The sequence below is a fragment of the Kogia breviceps genome, chromosome 9 (assembly GCF_026419965.1).
Source record: "Kogia breviceps isolate mKogBre1 chromosome 9, mKogBre1 haplotype 1, whole genome shotgun sequence".
NCBI lineage: Eukaryota > Metazoa > Chordata > Mammalia > Artiodactyla > Physeteridae > Kogia > Kogia breviceps.
Window position 1 is genome coordinate 23587852 of NC_081318.1, and position 24384 is coordinate 23612235.

The 24384-nt window shown below is 39.2% G+C and overlaps 1 protein-coding gene across 2 annotated transcripts in view; it reads right to left on the reverse strand.

The window, feature by feature from the left end:
• Window positions 1-820: 820 nt before the first annotated feature.
• CALU (calumenin) overlaps window positions 821-24384 on the reverse strand; it is a 28886-nt gene continuing 5322 nt past the window's right edge. Inside the window, exons 2-7 of one of the 2 annotated variants that reach the window (XM_067042245.1) lie at window positions 19826-20057; window positions 14566-14759; window positions 10747-10913; window positions 9792-9852; window positions 4855-5054; window positions 821-3218 (exon numbers count right to left, since the gene is read on the reverse strand). In XM_067042245.1, coding sequence (XP_066898346.1) covers window positions 3114-3218; window positions 4855-5054; window positions 9792-9852; window positions 10747-10913; window positions 14566-14759; window positions 19826-20046 — 948 coding nt within the window. In that variant the 5' untranslated portion in view covers window positions 20047-20057 and the 3' untranslated portion in view covers window positions 821-3113. Of the gene's footprint in view, window positions 3219-4854; window positions 5055-9791; window positions 9853-10746; window positions 10914-14565; window positions 14760-14832; window positions 15027-19825; window positions 20058-24384 lie in introns of both variants that reach the window. The other variant, XM_059074223.2, reaches the window with a different exon arrangement.

Sequence of the window (24384 nt, forward strand, 5' to 3'; positions counted from 1 at the left end):
TCACCGCAACTAGAGAAAGCCCAAGCAGAGCAACGAAGACCTAATGCAGCCAAAAATAAATAAAATAAATTAAAACAAAACAAAACCTTAAAAAAAAAAAAAAACCCTTTAGGCCACAACAAGTGAGAGGCCGCGTACCGCAAAAACAACAACAACAACAAAAACCCTTTAGTAGGTCCCAAATGAGTTTGAAAGAACTTTCTTATGCTGTCACTGCCAATAATTGCTATCGCTTTGGCTGGGAAAGCCATGCCCACAAACCCCTGTACCAACATGAATATTCCAGGTGCTTCCTTTCCCCCCACACCTCCCATCTGGCTAAACCTATATATCTGTCTTAAGCTGTGTATTTACTAAAGTTAATAGTTTAATTCCCTTCATGTTCTCAAAATGAATTTGCATATCTCAATACCATTTATAAACTATACAAAATGTTCAAAAATTGTTTTACCTTATACTCCCTCTCCCCACCCCCTGAAGAAGAGACTTTTTGAAATAAAAATCAAGATAAATGTGTGTACATTCAGAAATGGCTTGTGTTTGGTATCAGGCAATTACGTAATGAGCAGCTGGGCTCCTCTCCAGTTATGTGGCCTAAGGGAAGCAGAGAAGGGTTACAGCTGTAGAAGGATGCCAGAAGATTTCAGGAATAGGAAGAAAAGAGTAACCAATTTAGGAGAAGGCAGTAACTTCTCTGGGTTTGAGTGGGGGGTATGATAAACTTTCTAGGAGAGCTCTTTTTCTGTGCCATTTTATAACACCCGTAATTCTAAGCAAGAGTTCCATTTCTTAAGAAAATAAAGGACATACATAACCCACAGTGAATGTAAACAGTTTTATTTAGAAACAGATAGGTACCTGTTTGCATTATAGAATATAAAACTGGGTTTACACTCTATAAAAAATAATCAGTATCCAAATTCAAGAGAGCTAGCATTCACAGAACACACAATGTGGGTGTGCAGCTACTGTTCACCAGCCTCAGACTTGATTTAAACCAAAAGAAAAAAAAAATCCAGGGGGATCATTAGAGATTAGAGTACAATGCTTACTGATGAGCACCCAGCATCCAGAAGTTGCTGTCTTAGCAGATGGAGGTTTGCTTTCTAGGTGCATGACTTTAACATAAGGCCTGGGTTCTCTGTACCTAGTGACCTATGAGGATCTCCTGCCACACAATTCACGATGTGCCCTCTCCAAGCCAGGGTTGGTGGGCATTATTAATTATCCCTGATCTTCTTAACAATAAAAATGGGGAATCTGGAAGGCAGAAAATTTCCACTCCCTTATACTGGGGTTAAAAGAATGTATCCACTCTCAAGAGCTCAATGCAAAGGCTGGGGTGGAGTTACACAATATCCGGCTTTTTACCAGGCCAAGCAGTCCACCCTCAACATGATTGTGGAAGACCAAAGGATACACCTAGGTTCAGATTATAATAATCACCCAGCACCACCTGAATGTATTATCCAGAAAGATATATGAAATAATAACAGTTAGATATATATATATATATATATATTTGTCTTAGTAACCTGAGGGCTAAAAACTTGGAATATAATAATTCTTCTCAAAAGAGGTCCATCTGTATGAAAGGGACCAAAAAAGACAGTTTCCTGTTATGTAAAGTATAGGTAAAGTGAGTTGCGAACAGAGGTGGTTTCTTCAGCTCCCTCTACAATGTCCCTCTCTCTGATAAGGATTGGCCATGTTGATTCATGATAAACTTTGTTTTTGGCAGTGGGGAGATGGGGACATAGGGAGTGATGGGGCAAAGGCAGGAAGGGTGAGCGATGGTCCTCAAACCAAAGAGCCCTCTCATCTTTGAGTCTTAGCTCAAGCTCTCCAGCTGACACAGAAACAGGCCTGGTAGTAAGTGGTTAGCATTCTGAGGTATGAGGATCCCTGGTAAATTCAGCAGCATGTGGTTTTTGGAAACCAGCCCACAAGATAAGAACACTGCAACCAAGCCCCTAACTAATACTGCTATTTAACCACCGTCCAAAAGAGAAAGGAAAGAAAAAAATCCCACCACACTAGGAGGTTCTAAGCTTTCATTTAAGGTGGTCCAAATAATCTTCTCTTTATTTTATCTTCGAGTTTCTTAAGAGAATCCTCATTCAGTGATCATTTCTCTCATTAAAGGCACTTTTTCAATGACATGATTGGAAAGGAGTACATTTTAACTGCAGTGCAGATTAATTCCTTGGAACACCTGGGGAAATAGGAGCTGAATGGGGGCACTTACAGTGATTCAATAGGCAAGACAGTCTCGAGCACTTCAATAGATGCATACCCAGAAAAAAGCATGTGCCTTAAAAACACTTGTATTTTTCCTTTAGTTTTCCAGCTGTTTCTATGTATAGCTCTGTAAAGAGATCACATTCAGTACTTGATTGATTTTCAAGACAGTGGCCCCAACTCTTCCCACCACAGCTGTGCTTGACAAAATTAGCAAACAGCTAGTCTTACAGGGAAGGAAAAAAAAGAATAATGAAATCAAGTTGAGCCAAGCTTTCTTACAGCACAGGGATGGGTCCTTGCCCAGACAATGCCAGGACCTGGACCTGGAGCAGCTGAATGAAATATTCGGCCCCTACTACTTATGCAGTATACTTTTCAATAGGCAAGTTTAAGTATTCTCTCTCTAAATATAAATTGTGGGGACTATTTCTTCCCTTCTCTCTCTCTTGAACATTTCTTATTGATCTCAGGCTTAAAATTAATTAAGTCAGAATTACAAAAATTATATGATAAGGGTTGAGAAAGAGTGAAGGGCTAACGTTTGCCTACAAAGTGTGAGTTGAGGATCTTGATCCTTCATATCATACTCCCAACCAGAGAACAAATACAAAAATAAACACACATGTTATACATAATACAAAGTGTAAATCTACAAACACAAGTGTACTAATTAGAGTTTTTCCTCAGAAGCACAGTTTCCCTCCAGTCCCTCAGAGAGGAGGAGGAATGGGGACGGGATTTTTAAGACAGCTTTTCATGTCTTAAAAAGTTTGTAATAACAGTCTCAGTAGCGCAAACAATTTCATGTGAAACCAGAAGCTGTAAAAATAAATTACTTTTGAAGAAATGTACGTTCCTCTGTCTGCAGCTCAGAACTCATCATGTCGTACTAAGGCCTCACCAAAATCTGTGGCCTGGCTGCCCACAAATAAATCATACTTGTCAACAATCTCCTCCTTGGTGAGCTTGCCATCCTGAAAGTAGAGAGAACAGTGAATTGATGCAAAATATTTCTCATTTCAAATTTAGAACACTGTTAACGTGCAACAGGGGTTAGTCAAGATTTACGATTCTAATTCCCACTAAATTAAATGTGAACTCAATCTTCACTGCCCACCCCCAACACACACACGCAAAGAGGGAAGAAAACAGCAGTTGATACATTTTTCTTATCAAGGAAGTTAAAAGTGGAAGGATGGAAATAATATAGCTCAATAGCTCAATGTTAGGGATATGGGTTTGTTTTTTGAGAAGAAAATGCTCCCTTTCGAGCAAAATGTGGGACATCTCTTAGATATGGGTAAGAGATAGTCAAGAATAGCCAGGAAAAATACTTCAAAGTGAATCAAGTCTTTGTCTAACAGGAACAACGAAATATGCTAATATCAAGCACAGTCTTCAACTCCAAAATGACCTAGTCACCAATCAGATTCCAGACAGAACCCCAAATGAAGACTCAGATACTCATCTCAAGAATTATCTAGGCCAGACTCCCAAGGGACGACTACATGAGTTTCCTTTTCTCACATGTCTCAGGACACAGCACCTGGCTACCGAAGTGACTGAGCAAGAACTCAAAACAGACCGACCCTCAAAAAAGGCTCAATAAGAAACTGCATTAGGGGCCTCCCTGGTGGTGCAGTGGTTAAGAATCCACCTGCCAATGCAGGGGACACAGATTCGAGCCCTGGTCCGGGAAGATCCCACATGCCGTGGAGCAACTAAGCCCGTGCGCCACAACTACTGAGCCTGCACTCTAGAGTCTGCGCGAGCCACAACTACTGAAGCCCGTGCCTAGAGCCTGTGCTCCGCAACAAGAGAAGCCACCGCAATGAGAAGCCTGTGCACTGCAACAAAGAGTAGCCCCCCACTCATCGCAACTAGAGAAAGCCCGCGCGCAGCAACAAAGACTCAATGCAGCCAAAAATAAATGATTTTTAAAAAAAAAGAAAAAGAGAAAGAAACTGCATTAAAACCGAAGATCAGTCTAAATAAAAGAACATTTAGAATTCTAGAATCCCCCAACTTTAGACTGATTTTCAGTTTTCTCTAAGGAGAGCATTCAAATCTCTGAAAAAGGTGACAGGGCTCAGTAGTAACACCACTCTTTTAATGAACTGAATGCCTTCTCAGATAACTGATCAAGGGTAATTTTAACAGGTTTCAGAGAAAAGCTGATTTATAAGCTCCTACAAATGACTTAATTTTAAAAAGCATATTTGATTTAAGAAGGAAACAACCAGCTTTGAGTAGGCAAAACGAGCCTGTAAAAGATAAAAGAACAAAGGAAATAACAACAAAAAAGCAAAGAAGATTTCTTGGGGTTCCAAAGATAGCAGATGATGCATGCTGGGCACAGGCTATATCCAGAGGCTCTTTCTGAGGCCTAAATTCCTCCAATGCTGGGAACATTGGGCAAAGAGATTTCTAAAATGAGATCAGAGAGCTAGCTCTGCCCCGTAAGTTTTCAATCGCCAATTTTAGATCCATAGCAGACTCAAACTAATTAAGACCTTAAATGCTCTATGTACCTCAACAGGAATTTTTTAGGCAATCCCCTAGAAACAGACTTCAATCATTGATAGATTGTTTGGGCCTGGACAGACTTACCTTGTTTTGGTCGGATTCATAGACTAGGTGCCTGGCTTCTGCCTCTGCATGATCATAGTCTGAGGGAAGGATCCAGTCTTTGGTCTCTTCCTTATCCATCTTCCCATCACGGTTCTTATCTCGAAACTCAACAAATTGTTCTCTCTCGGTCTTTACCCATTCTGGCTCATCAGCATTTCCATCATGGCTGTACATGTCACCTGTGTGAATACACATCCATACAAAAGATGAGTTTGTCTTTTCTCAAAGACTGCCCCATGCAAATCTGACCTGATCCTTTTTCCTCATTCATCAGTTTGGAACCTAATAGCAGTTATAAGGGTATTTTAGGTCAGAGAGACCTTAAGAAGCAAGGTGTTTTCCTGATGTGTGATTACTGATCTTGCAACAAGAATATTTCCAGCTGTTGGTCTTGAATGATATGAGAACAAAGAGAATCCTTTAAAAAAAAAAGTGCAGAAACAAAGGGAGATGACTAGCATCAAGAAAGGTGAAGACCAGAACTTCCCCAGGGGAGCAGTAGTTAAGAATCTGCCTGCCAATGCAGGGGACATGGGTTCAATCCCTGGTCCAGGAAGATCCCACATGCTACGGAGCAACTAAGCCCATGTGTGCCACAACTACTGAAGCCCACGTGCCTAGAGCCCGTGCTCCGCAATGAGAGAAGCCACCACAATGAGAAGCCTGTGCACCACAACGAAGAGTAGCCCCCGCTCGTTGCAACCAGAGAAAGCCCGCGCAGCAATGAAGACCCAACACAGCCAAAAACAAATAAATAAATTTCTTTTAAAAAAAATAAATAAAAAGGTAAAGACCAACTTTCATAAGATAGTTGGTCCCTACATTCCATTTCACTACTAATTAACCTGACCACTAGTTTTAGAAAGATGTGGTTTTAAATCCCCAAGAAAACTTGAGAGGTCTGTAAGTCAAACTGTCCACCAACCAATTACAGAGTATACTTTTTTTTTAAGTATCAAAAAATTTTTTTAAAAAAATTTTTGGTCGCGTTGGGTCTTTGTTGCTGCGCATGGGCTTTCTCTAGATGCGGTGAGCAGGGGCTACTCTGTTGCGGAGCACAGGCTCTAGGCGCACGGGCTTTAGTAGTTGTAGCACATGGGCTCAGGACTTGTGGCTCATGGGCTCTAGAGTGCGGGTTTGGTAGTTGTGGCGCATGGGCTTAGCTACTGTCAAAATTCTTTTAGGAATTACATGAGTGAAAGTCTGAAGACTCCTAAATTACACTATATCAAAGTAAGTGTACATGCATTTCATGTAAGGTATGGGAACACACCTAATATAAGTCTAAGTAACTTCTAAAGAGTTATTTACTTGTGATAAAAGTAATTTGTATGTTGGGACCCATAAAATGGAGGCTGCCCCAGTGGCCCGGCCCATGCCACAAATCTAAACCTAAGTCAGACCACACTGCCAAGAAAACCTAACATATATCAATCACAACCCTCCAGCTAAGCTTCAGTCAACTTACCTTACCCTTAGAAAAGACGACCTGCTATCTTTATAAGGAAATCCCTGACCTCCTAGCCAATCACGTTCTGCATCCGAGTTGCCCCTCTAATGTTTTATAAAGCCTGCTCTTGCCCAAAACCCCCTGGGAAGAATGCTCCACTGCTTGTGAGGTACTTTACCCCCCCAATCCACGGATTGTTTTCCCTTGAATAAAGGACATCAAACTTGTTACTAAATTCTACTATTTCCGGCATTTGACAGTTGGCACTGTCATTTTCCTGAACTTGAGGGTTAAGAGTAGAACTACTCCCTTCTGTCTTAAACACAAATTGGGAGTCTCAGAGCAGGTCTTGCCAATTCTTTTTTCATGTCACAGCACATTCAGAAAACACAGTATTTGTATGATCCACTGGCCAGCACCCTGCCCTAGCTGTCCTGAGGGTCATGGAGACCTTTCACTGTATACAGATTGGGAAATTCTGAATTAGGTAATATGTGTGTATTAGGAAATGCATGTGAGGAAAACGTGTGTTTAAAAGACATATTTTTCTTTCTTTCTTTTTATTTAAAAATTTGGCCACACCACAAGGCATTCGGGATCTTAGTTCCCCAACCAGGGGTCAAACCCGGCCCCCGCAGTGAAAGTGCCGAGTCCTAACCACTGGACCGCCAGGGAATTTCCTGAAAGACATTCTTTTAATAGAAGCTAGAATATACAACATAATGTAAGTGCATCTTAAAGCTGAAAGAGTAAGGATAAGAATTAATACTATTTAATTTTCTATTGAAAAATTCAACCTGGGCTTCCCTGGTGGCGCAGCGGTTGAGAATCTGCCTGCCAATGCAGGGGACATGGGTTTGAGCCCTGGTCTGGGAAGATCCCACATGCCGTGGAGCAACTAGGCCCGTGAGCCACAACTACTGAGCCTGCGCGTCTGGAGCCTGTGCTCCGCAACGAGAGGCCCCGACAGTGAGAGGTCCGCGCGCCAGGATGAAGAGTGGCCCCCGCTCGCCGCAACTAGAGAGAGCCCTCGCACAGAAATGAAGACCCAACACAGCCATAAATAAATAAAATTTTAAAAAATTCAACCTATATAATGATATTAAGGAATTACTAATTTTTTAAGATTTTATTTAAAAATATTTAGAGATACATATGTATCTTAAGAGAGATATAACCAAATGTTTACAGATGAAATGAGATGCTGATTGGGATTTACTTCAAAATAAAGGAGGTAAGACGTGGATATGGATATAAAAGGACTGGCCATGGGTTGATGGCTGCTGGGACTGGGTGTAAGTACAGGGGATTCATTATACTATTCTATTTAATTTTGTGTATGCTTGCAAGGCTGTATAATAAATTTAAATGGTTCAACAGTATAACTCTGGGGACTTATTAATGCTAAATGTAAGAGGCAAAGACCATTTGTTTCTTTTTGATCTTTCTCCTCAACAGGGCAGAAACTAGCATACCCCTAGAAACTGGAAGATACTGTTTGGGAGACTTTTTAGCTTTACAAAGCCCAGCATCCAAGATGTAAAAGTGTTTGCATTAGTTGATGATTTGCAAAACAAAGTCACACACACACAGTTGATAGTTTTAGTAGTTTCAAGAAACAATTGATCTATATGATGGGAGGGAGATAGAAGTATCTCTTTATTTGGCCCCAATGCTTGATAAATGATGGTACTTAACCGTTATAACACTTAATTCCTCTCAAGAGGTTCAAAATGAGTTCCTCCATTTTAGCAACCGTGATAAAATGGCAAAACCAAGAATTAAAAGATAAAATATTTTTTAAAAAGAAATAGTCGACTTCGAAATGGGCTCAATAAATGTACCCAGGCATTTATTTCCACTGTGCTGATGAACTCCACTAAAAAAATCATTTCAGAAAAAAATTCCATCTTCCCACTGCTCACCCCTCTCAAAGCACATCATGGAGTCTTAGAAGAAAAGAGTATTCAAGGAGTAATTCAACTGGAATAGCTCTAGAAAATACATAGCAGGTATAATTAGACAAAATCTGAGTAAAGCAGTAACTTGTTCAATGGACTGAAGTGACATACAGGGGGATAGAGGTAAGGGCTTAAGTCTCCCTTTCACACTTAAAATAAACATTCCAGGTAAAGATCAGAAGCCTAAAAACAAATTGTCTTATGAAACACAAAACAAGTAGTGCACTAGAATTAAGTTACTACGAGTAAAAATAATAATTGGAAATAAAAAATTATCTAATATCTTTTAAAATGGAATGACATCTGTAACAAAGACATTTGTAATATCTTCCATCTCTTCTCCTTTACTTATGCTAATTTCCATCACACTAATTGTGAAACAATTTGTTCAACTACTTGGTAAGAGGCAGCTCCTTTTTTTTTTTTTTAAAGCAATGGGAAAATCTTGAAATTATTTTGAGGATAATAAAAATAGCTTTAGGGACTTCCCTGAGAGTCCGATGGTTAAGACTCTGCACTTCCACAGCAGGGGGCACAGGTTCGATCCCTGGTTGGAGAACTAAGATACTACATGCTGCACAGCATGGCCAAAAAAAAAAAAATAAGCTTTACTTGAGAGAAAGGTATAGCATCTAAAATAAACAGACAACTGGGAATTCCCTGGCAGGCCAGTGGTTAGGACTCCGAGCTTTCATTGCTGAGGGCAAGGGTTCGATCCTTGGTCAGGGAACTAAGATCCCACAAGCCAAGGTGTGGTCAAAAAAAAAAAAAAAAAAAAGAAAAAGGAAAAGAAAACAAAACAAAACCAGACAACTAAAAGGAAAAATGGCAGAAAGGAGTGATTTTTAAAAAAAGACTAAAGGAAACAAATTAGAGAACCTAGACAGAAAATATGAATAGAATACAGCAAAAAGGAAAGACTAAGAGGAATCAACAACTCTTAGTCACCCAACTGTCTCTTCTGTTCTATTTCCCAGTTTCCTAATGCCAGTCTAGGCTCCCTGCAACTCCTTACTGTCAATTCCACAGGGCATCTGGGATGCACTATTTCAGTGTTGTCCACTACAGTAGCCACTGGCCACACGGGGCTACTGAGGACTTGAAATGTGACTGGTCCAAACTGAAATGTGCTATAGTGTAAAATAAACTTTTGAAGATTTGTATAAAAAAAACTCCCAATGATTTATATTGATAACATGTTGAAATTATAGTATTTTGGAATCTTAGGCTAAATAAAATACACTATTGAAATAAATTTCATCTGTTTCTTTTTATTGTTTTTGATGTGACTATTAGAAAAGTTAAAACTATATATGTGGCTCACATTTACATTTTGATTTGCCAGTGCTGCTACAGACACTTTATCATGACCCCCTAATTCCTCACCCTGGTCTGACTTAATGATGTGCTAAGAGCTGACCCATGGGGTAAATTGTTTCTATTGGTGAACATATCTTCCAAAGCTTCTCAGCTTCTTCTAAGAAAAACACTAGAAACAGACTTACCAATATACTCCTCCAGATCAATGAAACCATCAGCATTCTTATCTATATCTTCCATTGTTTCCTAAACAGAAGAGAGTAATTAGACTTAGTATCTGGATGAGTTAGTTTAGGCAATTATTTGTCATTCATTAAAATACACACACACACACACACACACACACGTGTTTATGTAGATGTGTGTGGGAATGGTTAATCCATAGGAAACTGTGGTTTTTCTAGCTGAAAGAATGGTAAAATATTATCAATTTTTTATGCTACAGCTTAAAATAACTAAGAGTCTTCTTGAAGGAACACTTAATAGTGAACTACATCATCAAGCCCATGATGATCTGGTAGCCCTAGTCATGCTTAACTTTAACAGATGTGACCAGTGAGTACATCTACAGCTATAGTCTATGTTTTATCAGTAACTGCCTTCTGTGAAAATTCTTTAGTATCACTGGCATTACTCAGTGCCTGATATATTAAAAAACAGGATTTCCGGGCTTCCCTGGTGGCGCAGTGGTTGGGAGTCCGCCTGCCGATGCAGGGGACACGGGTTCGTGCCCCGGTCCGGGAAGATCCCACGTGCCATGGAGCGGCTGCGCCCGAGAGCCATGGCTGCTGAGCCTGCGCGTCCGGAGCCTGTGCTCCGCGATGTGAGAGGCCACAACAGTGAGAGGCCCACGTACCACAAAAAAAAAAAAAAAACAAAAAACCAGGATTTCCCCTCATGCCTACAGTACGAAGCCACCAATGAACGACATAATCTGATGGTACGTATTGTCATACTAAACAGAAAGCCTAAAGCACCATCGAGATCACAGAAAAACAGAGTGACAGAGCTTGGACTCAATCTGGCCAGCACTTGTATAGCAAGTCATTCTTCTAAATACAGAGGAAAAGCTAAAAAGGAAAGCGTAAGCAACAGAAAGAGAAAGTTTCCATTGAGAATCCTTGCTCTCACCCCACCCACCTGTACTACTATATCCTTCATGTAGTCATACTCCTCAGGGTGCAGGAAAGCTGTGAATTCCTCCTTTGTGGCAATGAGGTCTCCATCCTTGTCTGCCATTTTAAACCTCCGCTCATCTCTAACCATCATCTGTTTATAGTTAAATCCATCATCAGGGTCTGGATCATCTAGAAAAGAAAAATTTAGGTCAAATCTTAAACGACTTCCAGAAAACATGAAAATGTATGGGGAATCAATTTCCAAGAAAGATAAACCAAGCACTGAAGAATTAACTCTTGATTACTCAGGTAAAATTGCAGCAGTATAAAGACATTTCCGTTTGGTAATCAAAGACCTCAAAATCAGGTCTGAGTTGAAGGTAAATGTTTGCCATTCAACATGGAACCTTGGCTCCTGGACTGTGTAATCCATTATGTAATGCTTCACTGTCACTGCTCTTGGGGCAACCAACGAGCTTGAGTTTTCTAGATATATCCAAGGGGCAGCGGTGGTTCTAAAGTCATACTGAGTTTGAATCCTAAGTCTACCACTTCTTAGCCATGTGACCTTGGGCAAGTAACTTAACTGTACTTCAATGTACTCATCTGTAAAATGGAGATAATAACAGTGCTGGCCTCATAGGATTGTTATGAGGGTAAATAAGCAAATAAATAGAAGTTAAGTGCTAGAACAGTGCCTGGCACAGAGTTGGCTTTTAATAAATGTTAGCCAATGCTATGTTGATTAAACATTAGGTTCTCATTAAAAAGCCAGATATCAGGAATTCCCCGGCGGTCCAGTGGTTAGGACTCCGAGCTCTCACTGCCGGGGGCCTGGGTTCAATCCCTGGTCAGCAGAACTAAAATCCCACAAGCCGCGCAGTGCAGCACCCCCCTGCCCCACCCTCCCCCAAAGAAGCCATACATCAAAGACCTTTCCCATTATAGGCCATCTGGATTCAAGTACCAGAACAACACCACTTTGAATGGTCACACTTTAGTTTCTTAAGCCAACTCAGAAATACACCATGAGATACAAATACTGGTCACTACCCCGCCTCCCCAATTTTTGTAAAATTCTAGGAAATGCAAACAAATTCGAGTTACAGAAAACAGATCAGTGGTTGCCTTGAGGATTATAAAGGGACACAAGGAAACTGTTGGGGGTGATGGAAATGTTCATTTATTTCGATTGTAGTGATGAGCTCACCGATGCATACACCTGTCAAAACTCATCAATTGTGCATTTTAAATATGTGCTGTGTATCGTATGTCAGTTATACTTCAATAAAGCTGTTACAAAAGATAAATATTAGATTACAACCAAATTAAATTTGGATTTATCCATCTGTTAGGATGTTGAACTGCACAAGCAGTAGTTATTTAGTCTCTCTGTAAGAATATAGAAAAATGAAATTTTGTTTAAGTTGAAAAAATGTGGAGTTAATGGCAGAAAAGGAAAAAAAAAACCCTTTTCAATCTGAGTTGCTGTATGGACCTAATAAGGTAACATGTGAAGATATTTTGAAAGGAAAAGACACCATATTAAAGGTAAGAAATGATTGTTCCTACAACATATTGGTCAAATTTAAAGAAAGATACAGCACTAGTTTTATAAAAAAGACCCACAGGGTCCCTTAATAACATTACACTGCTGACTTTCGATACTGTAGTTCAATCTTTCCATACTTTAAGCACAGTTAAAAACAACAACAATAAACTACTGCTCTATTTTGAGAGATGAGCAACTTGAAGCTTCACTTTGTTGAGTGTCAAAATTCAGTGAGACAGTTAACTGAATCATGAGGCTTTGCGGAGCCTATACGTGTATACTCAAAGCCATAACAGGTTAGAGACAAAGAATGTAAGGAAAGTATGATCTTTCTCAGATACTAAATCATTTCTTCTAAACAAATAAAGCTTCAGTACAAACTATGTAACATAAATAAGAAAGATAACAGAAGACAACTTATATATTAAGAGTAGATTCTTAGCTAAGAGCCCTTCTCTCCTCCTTAGTTAAAACATGGTGACTGGAATCAAGTAGCCGGATAACGTGCACATATATAAGGATGAAAAAGGAAGCTTTAAAACTTTATTTTTAATGACTAAACTCATGTGCCTATCATCACTGCTCAGACTGCCACTATCTGTCTTAAGCACCAGTTTACTGGGCTATCTGGCCTGGGTAGGCTCTTGATCTAGTTTTGGTATAGGCAGGGTGGATCGTAGTATCTCATATTTTACTTGTGGCAGAGACAGGGTTAATGTTCCTTTTGTGGAAAGCAGACTAAAAGCTAAAATGATTTATACCTGAACTCAGCTGAACCAAGAACACGCTTTCACAAAAACTCCTCAGCACTTTTGTAAGGCACCTCATTACCCTGAGCACTGTCCACCCACAGGTCTCCAGGGAAAGATGCCTTATAAAGACATTGTTTCTCCAGCCAGAGCTTCAGCGTATGCAGTCTCAGTCAGTAGAAATACCCATTACATTTAATCATTTGCCCTGTGAGGCAACAAAGCTCTCAACAGATTTTTATGCACATAATCATACAAATAGTTTAAGATTCATTCTGGACAGCAAGTGAGTGACTAGGTCTGAGCTGAGATTTATTAACACACCATTCTATTGAGATCACCAATAGCCTACCCACTGCTTTACATTTATAATTAATTCCAAATAAATCAGGAGGGTGTTGGGTCTCAGCCAGAGAGCAAGAAGCATGGATGCCTCTCTATCTGCACTGACTTTTTAATACACGTGTTTTTAATTGGGTGAAGGATATGTTTGGTTCTTGGGTAAGTGTCAAGCATAGAGAGAGACTGCCACTCTAGTCTTAGGAATGAGAACAAGCCTGATACAGAAATAAAAATCTGTTCAACAGAAATGTATGCAGTACTGTAATTAATACGGACAGCTGGCTATTCAGTGGGGGAAACAGACCATCATACACTCACTGCTTGTTAGTCAGTGATGGAGAATGCCTGCTTTAACCCAGAAATTTACTTAATTTCCAGAATAAAAATGCAAGAAGTAACATTTATACATTCTTGTGTCAAACTGTAACCATGTGCAATAGAGGAATCTGACTAACAAAAACACCCTAAATCATCAACTCAGTAAGATCGCCACCTAGCATTCAACAGCAGGCAAGTGTAATAAGTAAAAGAAAATTACTAACAGGTGGCCCAAGCATACAAGCTACCAAATCAACAGAAAGCAATCAAAGTCACATTTATTTGCCTTGAAGCATTTGCAAAGCAGGCTGATAAACTCATGTGCCAGAGAAAACAAATGGGAAATAATTCATTTCTAAACTTCAGTAAGCAGACATACTGAAATAGTTAGATTTCATCAAGGAAAGCTATTATATTTGATCTTTATTTTATTAAGGAAAAACAGTAATTTTCCTTCTATTCTCACCAGTTACAAAGAAATCTAATTTGGTTTGAATTTCAGGTCCAACACTTTAATGTGACCATGTCAGGCTTTGAGACATCTCAAAGCCTCTTGCTTTGCATTGTTGGAACAATGCAGCCTTTTAAACAAGATCTACTACAAAAATGGTCTCTCTGAGGGATGACAGCAAGAAAAAAATGGGGAAATATATCTGAAATGCTAAAGATGTAAAAGATGTCAGACCTTAGAAAACCAAAATAAAACAAATTTTAAAAAATACATAATATACAAACTCAAAATTAATAAAGGGAAGGAGAATCAGCTCAGCATCAAACTATCTCAGATAAGCATAATTTCTTCCTTTCCTTCACTGTGTGACCCATTTGTTTCTTTGACTCAAGACCATGGTCTCTGCCAGGCTGACATCTTGCCCCTTACCCAGGTAAGTGCCATAAGTCACGTTTCTGTACTCATCCCAGGAGATTAAGCCGTCTTGATTCAAATCAAACTCCTGCCATTGGTTTTCAACATTGTCATATATGTATTTCTTCTGGGCGTGCTTAATCCAGGATTTCAGCTCCCCCTCCGTCACAAACCCATCTTTATCCGCGTCTATTTTATCTACAATCATTCTACAAGACAAAACAGTTACGTTTCAAGGTGCCGGCTCCACAAAGCTTTTTCCCCCAGATAGTAGGGACCTACCTAAAACGTAGCCGTAGGTGGCATTTTTATACTCTTCCCAGGAAACGAGGCCGTCCTCATTGAGGTCATGCCCCTTCCACTGTCGCTCTACATCCTCGTAAATCCAGCGCTTTTGTGCAAATTTAATCCAGTCTTTGAGCTCATCCACAGTGACAAACCCGTCCTTGTCGCCATCTATTTTACTTACAATCTTTCTGTAGAAAATGCAGAGAAATCCAGCAAGAGGTTAAAAGGACACAAGGTTCTGGACTTAGCCAGATGTGTGCTGTGGCCACAGGTGTTGCCCAGAGCTAAAGCATGGAAATAAAAATTGTTTCCAAAACGAAACTGCCAGACAGACCATTGAAAATTTTTCTCTTAAGTGCCCGTTGCTGGTCTGAAATGAGCCATCCAGACAAGGCAAGCACAGTCCATGGCTGGTGTACTTGGATCCAAAAGTGAATCCGGACTATCCCTTTAGAGGTAGGTTTCAGCCGATGGTCAGAATTCAGGAGTGAATATCCATTCCTATCTGGGTTCTCCACTCTTAGTATCAAACAACACGCAAATCTTTATATTTTTCTTTACTACTTTTACGAGAATCTCAATTTCTGGGTAAACAATCACAACCACTGACTTGGTTTTCTAAAAATTCAAAAACTTAAACCAGACTTTAAAAAATTCACCTGTGTTTTCAAAAAAAAAACAAACCCCAAAACACTTCTGTTAAAAATACAAAGATATCAAATATAGTTCCAGGATCACTTATACCTAAAGTCAAGATTACTTTTTTTAAAACCCCAAAACAGGTACACAGAGACAGAAGCATGCTTATTTTTAAAAATGGCTAGCAGTTTATTATACACTATGTTGAACTGCATTTTTACATATAACCACAAAACCAGAGAGCTCTGAAAGAAGTTATGTGGTAAGAATGTATATCCCTGATTATGAGAATGTTAATAAGCTGAGAGGGTTAGGGTGCAGATGATAAAGCAAAACTACAAAGCTAAAGAATCAATATACTTTACCCTCCATGAGTTTCTTTCTTCTAGATCTGTTATGTTAATGACAGACATTTTTTAATGATTTAAGGATTTCAAAATATGTGCATGATATGAAAACTTCTGTTAAAAGATGCAGTCACTTACTTAAAGAAGCTAAGACAGCCTATGTAAAGTCACAAGAACTTTAAATCAAAACTTCCAATGGAGGACTTCCCTGGTGGTCCACTGGTTAAGACACCGTGCTTCCACTGCAGTGGGCACAGGTTCGATCCCTGGTGGGGAACTAAGATCTGGCATGCCACACAGTGTGGCCAAAAAACCAAAACAAACAATAAAAACCCAACAACTTCTAATGGAATTGAAATCTTGGCATACTCCTATGCTTTATTATTTGTAGGACTGAAAAAGACTGTCGTTTGGTAGCAAATAACGTTTTCCCCCAGTTTGTATTCATCTCATGAATACAACACTGGAAAGTGATTAGAAATCACAGAATACAAGCAACACAAATTCATCTTGATATTGATATGCTGTTAGCCATGATTGTCTATTACTTAAATCTTATAATTAGGGCTTCCCTGGTGGCGCAGTGGTTGGGAGTCCGCCTGCCGATGCAGGGGGCACGGGTTCGTGCCCTGGTCCGGGAGGATCCCACATGCCGCGGAGCGGCTGGGCCCGTGAGCCGTGGCCGCTGAGCCTGCACGTCCGGAGCCTGTGCTCCGCAACGGGAGAGGCCACAACAGTGAGGCCCGCATACCACAAAAAAAAAAAAAAAAAAAAAATCTTATAATTAACAAGCATTTTCCTTCAGAGAAATCTTACAGCTTCTGCTCTAAAATGTTAAAAGGTAAAGCAGTAAGAAGTCACCTCAAATATCCTCCTCTATCTACATGGACACAGGACAAAAATTTTTTGCAACTTGAACCTGTAGAATTTTAACAATATTCATAAATTAAGTTTTAACCGCCCCCAAACTTCTGCATTATCTATAATGGGATCCAGTTTGTGTCCAAAAGGTATTGGCTACCAAGATTGCCACTGTACCATTAAGAAAAAAAGGGCAAGGTACTTATTCCTGAAAGAAAATTTTAAACTACTAAACAGCCTAAAGAGAAGGAACACTCAGATAAAAAAGGCATATGACTGTTTAAGATGGGCTTTACCTAATGAAGTTGGCTAAATGCCATTCTATTCATCCCAACAGAAATATCCCAAATGGTTTAATTCAGAGGTTAGCAAACTTTTTCTGAAAAAGGACAGATAAGAAGAAATTTTCACTTTGTGGGCCACATATGGTCTGTCACATATTTTTAAAACAACAAAAATAACCACAAAACCATTTAAAAATAAAAAAGCCATCCTTATCTTGCTAGCTATACAGCCTGCACGCAGTTGTGAAAGTACATTGGAAGTGGGCATGTCCTATTTTAGGCATGAAGCTCTAAACTCTGATCTTTGAAAGCCTGTGTAAATTTATGAAGCTAATGGTGTTGTATTTCTATGACACTGGAGAACCCTACAGATCCATGATGCCACTAAATAAGCACTCACTCCAGGATAGACACAATGTACCTAGTGGATCTTATATTATTTCTAAGAGGTAACATATGCCTCTACATTTCAAAAGGCATCAAACAAACCCTTTGACTTTTTAAGAACCTGGGTCAATAAATGGGCTCCAGGAGGGTTCAAAATATTCCAGAAATTTTCAGCATGCAAAATTTTATATATATTCATATGTATGTACTTTCCCTTAGCTTTCACTAGACTGCCAAAGGGACTGGGCCTGTGACCCAAAAAAGGATGATGAACTGCTCTATCTAGTTCATTTCTAGAGCAAATATATCAAGGGTGAAAACTTTATTAAGGTCCACCACCTCAAAATAAATAAATCATTTGAAGGACACATAAATGAAAATTTAGTATATTTAGAATTCTTGGGGGTGGGGTTGAGAATACATATACAAGAAAAAATCTTCTATTTGTCAACATTCTTCATAAGAAAAAGGAACTAAAAACTGGATATTAAAATTGTTTTTAAGTGCTTCCTGAAGTCTTTTAGGTATTATAACTAAGGATTTAAAAATAGTAGTGAATTTTTGCAACTAGAGGTATAGACAATGATCTTATCTCCTAATAATTACTGGCCTCCTAGATAGGTTGAAAAGGGGGAATCTGTTGTTCTCAACCTCTGTGTATATAGTCACATACCAAATAATGTTTAGAAATGCCACAGTAAGTTAAAAGAAAAAAAAGTTCACCTGGAATTCTTGCTTGCAACAGTACATCACCTTATAAACTGGAGATATTTGCCATTATCTCCAATTTGGGAGAAGAAAATAGTACTTGGTTCATTCATACATTCCATGAAAAACATGATTTTAACCATCTTATTCTAATCAAATATGGAGTCTGCTCGTGTGTTGAACTTTTGATATTTACTGATGACAAAAAGAAAGATTTTATCTCTACTGAAGACTGTTAGCAGAGCTATTCCAGTACCTACACAGAGCCAGAACACCCGGATTGACACCAAACCTAAGGGCCCTTCATTATTTAACAGTAATTCTGCAGAGACATGTGCAGACCAAAATGCAGGAAGGACATGCACATTATGCAAGACACGAAGACAGAGAACGCCCTCATGCATCCCTATTTTCAGCCTGGAATGTTAGCACAGTTACAAGATTAAAATTAAAAGTGAGCATGGTCCCTCAAAGTTAGAAAAACAACCTAACAGAAGACTAACTCTTTGATAAATTTGTTTTCTCTATCTACTTTCAAATGTTTTAGGAGTTTCTCATTCTACACAGCAAAATCTTTTGATTGTTTCCGTGAGTGTTTAAGAATAAAATATTATATCCTTCAGTTAGCAGAAAACCCGTTGAAAGAATAAATTTATTTTGAAGTACCACCCAAAGCAAATCCTATGTCTTCTAATCACAGCACTGTCCATGGGCAAAATATTTTTGGAAACTCCTATGTGGTATAACTTTTCAGACAAATCTCTTGAATACTGTTCAGAAAGTTACACCAATGGTAGCCTTTCATTGAGAAAATGTTCACTGAATTAACCTGCATTTCCTTAAAAAGCAAGGCTTTGAAAGAGCTAAAAAAGACATTCTCAGATCCTCAGAAATAATCAACTGGAATTCTATCAAATCAACTCTTTAAATAAAAAGATGCCTGCTGAGAGAGCCACAGAACCTGACTATGGCCCAGCTGTTATTGAAATAGCAACACATACTCTGACATTAAGACCACTGCTTATTACAACCTTCTAAAAGGCAAGGTTGAGGGACTTCCCTGGCGGTCCAGTGGTTAAGACATCGCCTTCCAATGCAGGGGGTGCGGGTTCGATCCCTGGTCAGGGAGCTAAGATCCCACATGCCTCACAGCCAAAAAACCAAAACATAAAACAGAAGCACTATTGTAACAAATTCAATAAAGACTTTAAAAATGGTCCACATTTAAAAAAAAAAAAAAAAAAAGCAAGGTTGGTTTTGTTTTGTTTTTGTTTAAGCAAATATCTGACAATGAAACCAAAGAGGGTTAAGGACATCCCTGGAAACCATAAACTTTACAGAAATTAAGTCAGTCCAGGCGTCTAATTTGCAGTTTATTATCCACTCAAAGACTTGGCATGGTCAGTAACAAATAAGTCACAGACAGTTTTTAAAAATTAAAAGCAACAGGTTTGAGAAAACCCCCATGTAATGTTCCTTTGGGGTCAAGATGATGCAGTTTAAGCTGAGTCCTATAGTATTTGGCAATTTTATGCATAAATGACTTTGCTTTGTAGAATGAGGTAAAAACTATTATTCAATGGAGAAATGCAGGAAAGCGCTTAATTAAATTTTAGTGGTAGCAATTCTGTGGTTAGTTTTCAGAAGATGTAGTTCAATACAGCTTTGCCGAGTGACTGAGCCAAAAGAGAAAAAAAGAACGAGTTGATTTATAAAGAAATGTCATTATTCTAACTAGCCCCCTGAGAGCTGGCACCTTACCCAAGTCTTTCCTTGCTCTCTTCTGGTGTCAGCTGATCAAAGGTTTTTGCTTCTTCAGCACCCAAGAAGGCATCATGGTCATAATCAAAACTCTGAGCATCATTGTGAACTTTGTCACTGAGCTGAGGCTCATGGTGTACACGGTCCTTCTTTTCCGTGGGCTTGCTCAAGGCAAAGGCTGTGCACAGGGACAGGCATGTAAGAAACTGTCGCAGGTCCATGATAATTAGATCTTAAAGAAAAAAGAAAGGTAGTTCATTCAGGAAGCAGTATGCTTAATAATGAAACAAGAAATTAAAAGCTCACATCCAGTTACAATATTAATTTGATATTATCCCAAATATTATTACTTAATCCATAAAAAAAGTATGGTAGAATATCAGACTTTCCAGTTTTACTCTGCGAAATATTCACCAGTTTTCTTCATCTGATTGTAGGCTGACAAGGAATTACAGGAACAAGGAATTACTAGGAACATCCACCTTGTAAGTGGTCTCACTTCAAAAACACCAAAGTAGAACTTTAATCCTTTTGCCCAAGTTCCTAAGATTTAAAAGTGAAAGGACCAAGATTTAAATCCAGACCTACTGACCCCAAATACTTCACTTTTGTACTATATCAGTGGTCTGGTCTTCAAACCTGGCTGGTTATTAGAATCACCTAGGAAGCTTTATTAAAAAAAAAAAAGTTTCCCCTACTGAATTAGAATCTCTGAGGCTGAATCCAAGCATTTGTAGTTTTAAATGGTTCCCAGGTGACTCTGATGGTTGTCAGATAAGAACCAATGATCACCTTCAAAGATCAAACCACTGAGGTGGTACAGTGATGGATAACTGCCTTATCATTCTGTATACTTGTGTTTCCCAAACCTACCCAGGTATAAGGACCACCTGGAATACTGTTCAAAGTACAGATTCCCCAGCTCTACACTGTACATTCAGAATCTCTGCAGTCACAGGTGATTCTGATGAACAAGCACAAGGCTGGAACACTTTATCAAAAACAGTGACAAAAAAATCGCAGAGAAGCTGCAGGATAGAAACTGTTTAGAACTCTTGATAGATAACCTATAGTACTTTCTAGAGAGGTTAAGGTTTTAGAGAAAACTGTAAAATTAAAAATCAAGGCAAGGGGTGGGGGCGGGGAGACTTCCCTGGTGGCACAGTGGTTAAGAATCTGCCTGTCAATGCAGGGGACAGGGGTTCAGATCCCACATGCCATGGAGCAACTAAGCCCATGCGCCACAACTACTGAGCCCTCGTGCCACAACTCCTGAAGCTCGTGCTCCTAGAGCCCGTGCTCCCCAACAAGAGAAGCCACCGCAATGAGAAGCCCGCGCACCACAACGAAGAGTAGCCCCCGCTTGCCACAAATAGAGAAAGCCCATGCACAGTAATGAAGACCCAACACTGCCAAATATAAATAAATAAATTAATTATAAAAAAAAAAAAGAAGGGGGAACTTCCCTGGCGGTCCAGTGGTTAAGACTCCACGCTGCCACTTGCAGGGGGCATGGGTTCGATCCCTGGTGGGGAACTAAGATCCTGCATGCCATGCAGTATGGCCAAAAAATAAAATTAAATTAAAAAATCAAGGGGAAAGAGTTTCCCAGGCTTTCATATTTTAACTAATCCTTTATCAGTAGAACACAGATTTGAAGGCTTCTCCCCTTGTGGCGAGTATAAACTTTTATAATTTCATATTATCACTTACTCATTTCCTCTTATGACTAGTGACTCCCTTACTGGATGGGTAGGTGGTTACTGGGCATAAGGCCTGTCGTAGGTTGAACTGTGTCCCCCCAAAAGATATGCTGAAGTCCTAATCCCTGGTACCTGTGAATGTGACCTTACTTGGAAATAGGATCTTTGTCGATGTAATCAAGTAGGATGGGCTCTAATACAATGGCTGGTGTCTTTATAAAAGGAGGGAAATTTGGATACAGACACAGAGAAGAGAATGCCACATTATGAAAGTGGCAAAGATTAGAGTGATCATCTATGAGCCAAGGAATGTCAATGATTGCTGGCAACCACCAGAAGCTAGGAAGAGGCAAGGAAGGATCCTCCCTTAGGGCCTTCAGAGATCATGGCCCTACTGACACTCTGATTTCTAATTTCTAGCCTCTAGAACTGTAAGAGAATAAATTTCTGTCCTTTTAAGCAACATAGTTTATGGTAATTTGTTACAGCAGCCCCAGGAAACTAATACAAGGCTACAGTACAGAGGGACACAGCATCACATGAAAGTTAAATGCATTATCTTGTCCTAATCTGCAGATTAAACTAGCCACAGGCTTTACCTTCCCCAGGATGCCACCAGTGGAACTATCTAATCTAAGGCTCATATTTTATATATAAAATTTTTTTAATTATAAAAATTCTTTCAGCATTGCTTGTAACTCAGTGATCTCAACCTAGACTGTACCCTACAATCACCTGGGGAGTTTTTATAAATGACCACTGAACCCCACCCTTAACCATAAATATTTTTAAAAGGCAGCCAGGTTAGGTTGAGAACCAGTATTCTAACCAAATTCTCAAATGGCCATAATATTATCTTAAGAAATGTGACCTGAGAGTACACTTAATACGAAGAAACTGCATGTATCTGATCCTGCCTCAAAGTTCTGGGAATTAGAAGGAAGAAAGTGAATTGCATCAAGGGATAAAGAAATCAAATATGCCAATAAATAAGACATATTTTAATATATCCATCTCCTTGTAACCCCCAAATAGTAACTAAAAGAAGTTACATTGTATTTGCTTGGATTTACAAAGCATTTTGGATTTAATAAACTAAAAAATGCTTAGCACAGCTAATGGTGAGCACGTTACATTATATAAAAATTCCTTAAAAGTGGAAGGAAAGCAAATAGAGGAGTGTGTTTAATGCTAACACAATTTAGCTGATCATACAAAGGCACAACCTGAGGCCTCCTTGAGTAACTTTCAGGCTGTAAAAGGGCATACAAGGGCACTATTTGTGTTCAATAGGAAAGCAGCTAAGTGGGGAGGTCCAGAAATGGCAGAGAAGGATACATCAACAGAGTAGAAAGTGTTCTAGAGTAACTAGGACAATGGCAAAAAGACAAACAGAAAAGTTAGCTAAGGAGATAATGGGAGGAGGGCAAAAACACACAAAAAGGGTAATTTTGCTGGACAGTTGTTAAGACTGATGAAAACCCATCAGAGGAAACAATGTGGCAGCACTGCCGTAAGACCCACGGAGAAAGGGGAAGAAAGTGGTACTATTCTTAAGCTGTTCACCAATGGTAGGACTTGGCTATGCTTGTGAAAGTTTGTCAATGTTTTCTGTTTCCTGCTATCCCATCAAAATACCCAAATTTGTATACAAAGATGCTTCAATTCAGATGTTCAATGATAAGTTTATAATGATTTTTAAAAAAAGGAAAATGAACTAAACCAAAGAAGTGGTAAATACATATTAAATCTATATTGTGGAACACAACACAGTTTAAGAAGAATGAAGTGGACCTATTCACACTGAAACTGACAAGGCACCAAGGTATGTTCAGTGAACAAAAACAACAACATGAAAGCATGTTGTAAAACAATGTCAAGATCTCATTTATATAAAAAGCAAAATCCAACAACCTCCCCAGCTCGTTTGTATTTGTATAAAATATAACATATATGCACAAAAATGGTGTGGAAGGATAAACATCTATCTGTAAACAGCAATAAGCCCTAGGCTGAAGGGAGAAGAGATGGGGTGGGGAGGTAAGGTTCGTGGGGAGTGAACTTCACTACTGTGTTGTCTTATTTTTTTGTAAATGAGCACACAGTCATGTGTATTATCTTTTTTTTTTTTTTTGCGGTATGCGGGGCTCTCACTGTTGTGGCCTCTCCCGTTGCGGAGCACAGGCTCCGGACGCGCAGGCTCAGCGGCCATGGCTCATGGGCCCAGCCCCTCCGCGGCATGTGGGATCTTCCCGGACCAGAGCACGAACCCGTGTCCCCTGCATCGGCAGGCGGACTCTCAACCACTGCGCCACCAGGGAAGCCCGTGTATTATCTTTTTATGTGTATTACTTTCTAAACAGTAGCATAAAAATTCTTTGCATTTTTAGGTAGCAAAGCAAACATTTTCAAGCCATTTCTCCCGATTGGAAAAGGAGACTGAAGGAAAAACACATATTTATTCTTAAGACACAAACCCTATTTTATAAAGTAAAATAACACTGCCCTAGGAGAATAACACTCCAGCCCACTCTTCAATAATTGAATCTAATCAGTCAGATCAGTGGAACAGTAAAGAGAAAATTATATTCAGTGGCTCTCTCAAACATCACAGTATGCCTTTATTTTAACAAAATGAAACTTCCATTTCAAACTACAAATAATTCTTTAGACAAATAAAATCCTTTAGAGAGATAAGGAACGAGTTTTATGTTGTTACTTTGTGATATATCCAAATAATATCTATAATGTTAGAGGCTTACAGAATCAAGTAAAATCAAGAGTCACTGCAACAGAGGATTTTCCTTATGTCTATTAACAAGGGGGCTTCCCATTTAGGAAAATTTTATAAATGAC